General features: G+C 45.5%; 1 protein-coding gene across 2 annotated transcripts in view; it reads left to right on the top strand.

Moving 5' to 3' along the window:
• Window positions 1–974: 974 nt before the first annotated feature.
• LOC144511877 (mitogen-activated protein kinase 14) overlaps window positions 975–6,675 on the top strand; it is a 59,494-nt gene continuing 53,793 nt past the window's right edge. Inside the window, exon 1 of one of the 2 annotated variants that reach the window (XM_078242300.1) lies at window positions 975–1,827. In XM_078242300.1, coding sequence (XP_078098426.1) covers window positions 1,712–1,827 — 116 coding nt within the window. In that variant the 5' untranslated portion in view covers window positions 975–1,711. The remainder of the gene's footprint in view (window positions 1,828–6,675) is intronic. The other variant, XM_078242299.1, reaches the window with a different exon arrangement.

The raw sequence follows: 6,675 nt of genomic DNA, 5'->3' as shown, positions 1-6,675 counted from the left end.
TTGTGTGTGCAATATGTTGTTTGCAAGTGGCGCAATGTTTTGCTGATTACTCAGTGGGAATCTTTTAATGAGAATTTGCATTGCTGACTGGCAAAAGGACAGAGAAACCAGAGACAAGGTGAACTAGTCCGTGAAATTTAAGAATGTTCATGGGTTGCTGCCCTGGCTGGATGGTAGTGGTAGAGTGGGGGATATTCTGGACTGCTGCTGATGGCCTACAGAACTTCGCAGGTGCAGTTTTCGTTTGGTACATTGGTAATCACACACAACACAATCAAGGCAATCTTCAATGTGAAGACAGGACATTGTCTCGACAAGCACTGTGGTGTGGTCATTCCCCTCATACTAGTATGGACAGATGCATCTACAACAGTTAAATTGGTGAGGAACAGGTCAAGTATGTTTTTTCCTCATGTTTGTTCTCTTACCACCTGTTGGAGACCCAGTGTAGTAGTTATATCCTTTAGGAATCTGCCAGCTTGATCAGCAAGCCACTCTTGGTGATGGATATTGAAGTCCGTCTTTGGAGTGTGGGAGGAAACAGGTCCATAAATAAATGAATTAAGGCAGCACCTGCTGAAAGTCTGAATCATTTTCTGGGAGATATTTAAAAATATATATAAATTTAGAATTTCCAGCAGCATTTTTTTGTCCAAAGAGGTGCAGATTCATTGGCTTGGCTATGCTAAATTGCCTCTTTGTGTCCCAAGGTGTACGTTAGATGGATGGTGAATGTGTGGAGTTGTGAGGAAAGGCAGGGGAGGATAAGATACTCTGTCAGAAAGTCGGTACACACTCGATGGGCCGAATGGCCTCCTTCTGCACTGTCGTGATTCTATGAACAGGGTCAAGGGCAAAGCTCGTGATCATGCGCTCTGGTGGCTTGGAGAGCGAGCGAGCCGACGCTACGCGTGCGCATTGCCGGGCCCGTTTCGTCTATGCTCGCTCGCTCATCCTACGCAGGCGCACTCCCCAGGCCCGTGTCGCTTTCTCTCTCTCTCGCCCGTTTTACATCTGCGCCGGGGCTGGTCCCGTCCCCGTGTGCCCGCTCGCCCTTTTTACGCAGGCGTACTGCCGGGGCCTGTCTCCTGTGCGCTCTCTTTCTCTCGTCCGTACAGCGTAGGCGCACTGCCGGGCAACGTCTCGTGTACTCAGTCGCTCGCCGCACGCAGGCGCACTCCCCGGGCCCGTCCTCGTTCGTACAACGCAGAGGCCGTTTTGCCGGGCCCGTCTCGCATGCGCGGTGTGCACCCGAGGGAGCCGAGAGGGAGCTCAATGCCGGGAAGCATGACGCAATGGTCGAACAACGCGCGCTGTGGGCGGGGGTGATGACGTCAGTGCTGCTGGAGGAGTCTCACTCCCCCACCCCGCGGGTGTCGGATGTCAATCGGGAGTCGCTGCTGCCCCTCCTCCACCCCCTCAGTAGAGACTGCCCCTCGCATGGGTATCACCTTCACATCGTGACTGGAAAAGAGGCGACAACTGCCACCCCTCCACCCCCCCCTGCAGCCATTCAAGTTGGCCGTGTGTTTTTTTTTACACCTCTATATCTTAACTCCATCTGAATAGATAAGGGGCGGTTTCTTGTCAAATTTTGAATTTTTTGCAGCAGCTCCCTTTCCCCCACCCCCCTTCCCTCCTGCCCTCCCCACTCCTCCGCCTCCTCTTGCAGGAGGGAGAGAGCAGCCTCTCTCCCAGTGTGTGGTGCACAATGTCAGAAGTCAGGCCGCACTTTTACAAACAGGAGTTGAACAAGACAATCTGGGAAGTGCCGGAGCGATACCAGAACCTCTCCCCTGTTGGCTCGGGGGCTTACGGCTCAGTCTGGTAGGTGCCTCGATCACCGCTTTATTTTTGTGTGTGTTTGTTTATTGATTTTTAGGTGGAGCCGCCAACGGGGTTTGTGCACAAGTTGTGAGAAAGTTAGTTGCTGTGTGTGTGCGCGCGTGAGTGAGAGGGAGAGGCTTGCAAGCTCTTGTCTGCTTTGCAGCTCCTCTCGCAGGCCTCGCTAGGCCCGGACTGGCGAGTGACTGGGGCTCTTGTGCATCGCCCCGATGCACAGAATGCACCCTCATTTTTTTCTTAATTATTGCAAAATTTCCAATCTTTAAAAAAAATCATGCTGGTCAAAAATAGCTCGCTCAATAACTTGTTGGCGTGGTGCATTTGTTTTTTGTCTTACGTACCCTGTGCAACAATAGGGTGAATCAACTGTGAAAGTTTATTGGGCACAGTCCTTCCTCCTGTTTTCTAATATCACCAATGTTGGATTGAAAGGTTTGGCAGCATCTGTAGACCCATCTTGGACTTTGATCCACCAGAGTTTCTTTGCCTTGTGGTTTTGCTTTAAAATCTTTGGAATATTGAAAGTTTGCTTCGTGCTCTCTGGTTGCATTTGTTAACACAAATGCAGTTTGTTTCGTTAGGCACGAGATTTTGTTTTAGTTATTGCATTTATGATTGCGAGTTTCATTTTCATTGACACACTTTAAGTGAGCAAATTGCGGAGTCTTACTGTATGGGAATCAGCCGTAACCTGTTGAGTGGCGTTGATTTCACCTGCTGGGAGTTACTTCCCAAGTTGGAAAAAGCACCCGGATCATTGGATGAGTGGCATGGCAGAATTTTAGAACTTGCTGGTTTGAACAATTTTTGGTAGGTCTGTCTCATTTTTGTGTAGTATGTGAATTTCGGGGTCATGCTCCAGCTGGCATGAGCCTCATTCACATTCATCGCAAACCTACAGAATTCCCTCCATTAAGTAAGACTGAGCACTGCCATAAATGGAAAAGTGTGAAATGAATTGGAGGCTAAAGTTGCAGTATTGAAGCCTGGAATGTACCACTGGAGGTTGTTTACAAAGATAGGGTGGGGTAAAGCTGCCAAGGGACTTGTAAATGAGCCTGAGGAATTTGATGTTTTGAGATATGGAACCAATTGAAAGGATGAGGAAATATGAGTGGCAGAATGTTGGTCAAGTTTTGGAGGCCGGCGAACAGAAGCACAAATGGATAGCACAGAAAATGTGCATTGTATATAAAAATTCAACGGGTCGTGTGATACAAGCATGGGAATAGCTGTATTTCTGAGAGCTCTGGCTACTCAGTCAGTAATCCTTACACTTATTGCTTTTATATAGCTCATACTCACCTGATCCAGGAATGAAAACTCCATATGAAGTCCCTGGAGGATTTCTGGTTAAAAGTTGGTGACAAAATGCCAAGAAATATTAAAATTGACAGCAAAAGAGAGTAGTCAGAAGTAACTTGAGGTGCAGCCAACTCCTCAACATGGCGACATGGTGAACGAATAGGCTCTCTGACATAGTCAAAGGCACTACACCTGATGACTGCTAATGCTATTGAGTTCATTAATGAGAAATTTGGTTATTCGTGCAAAATATCAGTGCTCATACTATAGAATAATAGCAAACGGCTTGATGAAGTGGGGGAGAGAATTGTTGCTGTCAAAAACGCAAATTCCTTGGTTGAGGCCCGCTTACTACCCTTGGAAAAGCAGCTGCGTGGTATGTCAGAATTTCTTGATGATCTGGAGAACTGAAGCTGGTCAGGATTGTTGGTTTGTCAGAAGGAACTGAGGGTAAGCTCCCAGTTAAATTCTTGGAGAGCTGGCTGCCACATTTCCTCAATTTAGCAAGGGCACATAACATATCCTGTATCTGAGGCCTAGGGGCAATCAACAACATCTGCCTGTATTTATGGATAAAGTTCCCATAACTAGGAATCCTCCCACTCAACAGGCAAAGGCATTGCATCTGTATGGGAGGAAGTGGGGTACTTGGGTATTTGGAGAACACTGCATCCTAAAGATAGAATTCACCTTCTCCGCTCCCCACCAATATAGTACTATAATTTATTTTATTCATGCCTTCCCACTCAAGGTAGTATTGTGACCTCTGATAATGTTCTTGTCTTCCTGGAATTTTTATTAAAGAGGATTTATCCTCGGTCTTGATCTTAAAGATTTAGTGCAACTCTGCTTAAGGGTCATAACTTTCTTTCCTACTCTGAGGCCAAATTTCTACACAGTCAAATCTCTCTCTGAACTAAGCCCCTCAATCTTGTGGGAAATCTGCAAGGCTTTTGCAAGGGTTTTGGTCATTTTGTTTATGGCCAACAAAAAGAGTAAAGTGTTGGAACAGCAGCGCCAGTTTCAAGTGAAATTGGCAGAAGCAGAGGGGGAGTATGATAACCCTAGCCACTCAATGGTGAGAGAAATTAATGCAATACAATGGCACTAGACTCCTTGCTGACTCAATGTGCTGAGAGGAGTATGAAGTTTGCCAACCAAAAACTGAGCTGGGAGACAAACTGAGTAGTTCCCAGGGTGGAAGAGTCAATTACTAGGGGGCACAGGTTTAAGGTGCGAGGGGCAAGGTTTAAAGGAGATATGTACGAGGCAGATTTTTTACAGAGTAGTGGGTGCCTGGAACTCGTTGCCGGGGGGAGACAGTGGAAGCGGATACGGTAGTGGCTTTTAAGGGGCGTCTTGACAAATACATGAATAGGATGGGAATAGAGGGATATGGTCCCTGGAAGGGTAGGGGGTTTTAGTTAAGTCGGGCAGCATGGTTGGTGCAGGCTTGGAGGGCTGAAGGGCCTGTTCCTGTGCTGTAATTTTCTTTGTTCTTATTTGGCTCTCCTTGCTAAGGTAGATCTCTGTGCTAAATTCCAAGGATAATAAGATGGTTAAGTTGGAGGACATTAATGAGGCATCTAAAAGTTTCTATACTGATTTATATAAAACAGATCAGACTGGAGATGCACTCGTACATTTGGGTGTTTTTTTTCCTTTGATCTCCCAACAATTTCTGAAGACCAAAGGTCAACCCTAAATGTCCCCATTTCTAAGGAGGGAGTGGTTGCCCCTTGGGATCGTCAGTCTGGTAAGGCTCCAGGGCCTGATGGTTTTGGGAGTGAATTTTATAAGGAATTTAAAGACTTGCAAATAGATTCTCTGATCGGTATTTATGACCATTCATTCGAAGCAGTTCTGCTGTCTAGGTCACTTCGAGAAGCGAATATCTCCTTAATATTGAAGGCAGGCAAAAATCCTGAGGAATGTATACCTATTGGCTAATTTCATGCTTGAACGTAGATTTTAGATTGTCTAAAATAATGGTGTTGCGTTAAGTGGATGGTGTCAGTTACTAAAGGTTGTAGATCTGATTTTAGTCTTCAGTAAGGTACAGGCAGGGTTACCCATTATCCCCGTTATTTGTGGTAGTTATTCGGCCCCAGTGGAGGCAAATAGACATAATCCTTCAGTATTGGGTTGTCTAGTGGTGGAAAGCAACATAACATGTTATACGCTGATGATGTGTTACTATTTGTGTATAAGCTGGATGTCTCTGTTCCAGTTATTATTGATATTGTGGGTAGATTTGGCTCCTATTGGTGCTATAAGATTAATTTAGCAAAGTCCTAGGCTATGCCTTTGGGAACACTTGGAGGGTGACCTGCCCCCCTCCTTCCCCTTTAGATGGTTCACCCTTAGGGTTTACTTAGTTGGATATTTCTATTTGCCCTCATTTTGGCAGTTATGCAAGACAAACTTCCTCTCCTTACTTGCATCTATTAAACAGAACCTACATTATTGGTCACTGATTACGATGAATGTGCTACTTAGGTTGTTGTATCCTTTACAGATGCTACCAATTTTACTTTCAGCTAAGGTCCTGAAGCAAATTAGTGAGGTGGTTAGATCCTTTATGTGGAATAAAATGTGACCTCGCTTAAATTTGGCCAAATTGCAGCTTCCTACTTCAAGGAGGAAGGAAAGGGGGGGGGGGGGGGGGTGCAGTCTAGGGGTGCCAAATATTGAGATGGATCAATTTGCCCCTCGTGTTAGATTTATATGAGAGTGAGTAAGAGAGGGTCTCGCCACCATTTGGCTTGATATTGAAGCTGGCCAGTCTGACTGGTCCTTGCAAGCTCTGTTGATCAAGATTCTGCCTGACAAATGTCAGAATCCAATAATCATTAACTCTCGGAGCGTGGCGGAGGCCAGTGAGTTGGACGGAAGATTTAACTTTAATTCTGCTCGCTCTCATTCAGGTTAGGTGGATTGGCCAGGTAAATTGCCCCTTGTGTTCCAAGATGTGAGGGTTAAATGGATTAGCCATGGTGTGTGGTTACAGGACCTGGGTAAGATACTCCATCAGGGAGTCGGTGCAAATGCGATAGGCCGAATGGCCTCTTCTGCACTGTAGGAATTCTATACTCCAATCCCTTCTGGGAAGTATGGGCCCTTATATTTGGCAGGTTTTGTAACGCCTGACTTAGCCTACAGAAAGCCTTATAGAAGCATGTAGCACTGCTTCTAATACACTATACGTGAAGATGTGCACCAATTTGCCATGTTTCCATGGCTTTATCCTCTCCTGCCTCCCTGCGGCCACCCCCCCTGTCCCAATCTTGTTACTTGTCGTCTATTTTTTCTATATATGGAAGCGCCAGGTATGCTAATCAACTGTTAGTTTCCTCCTGTTTTTTTTCTATATTTATATCTGGAGAAATGATTAAGTTGTACCTGAGGATGTGTTGTGTTATTTGTAAAAATGGAAAAATTCTAATTTATTTTAAAAATAAAATTCCAGAAGTATGGAGCAGCACAGATATTGATTCCACTATGCTTCCAATGGGTATCCTTTTG

Source organism: Mustelus asterias, chromosome 25, assembly GCF_964213995.1.
Source record: "Mustelus asterias chromosome 25, sMusAst1.hap1.1, whole genome shotgun sequence".
Lineage (NCBI taxonomy): Eukaryota > Metazoa > Chordata > Chondrichthyes > Carcharhiniformes > Triakidae > Mustelus > Mustelus asterias.
The sequence above is the reverse complement of the archived record's forward strand: the minus strand, read 5'-3'. Positions and strand labels throughout refer to the sequence as shown.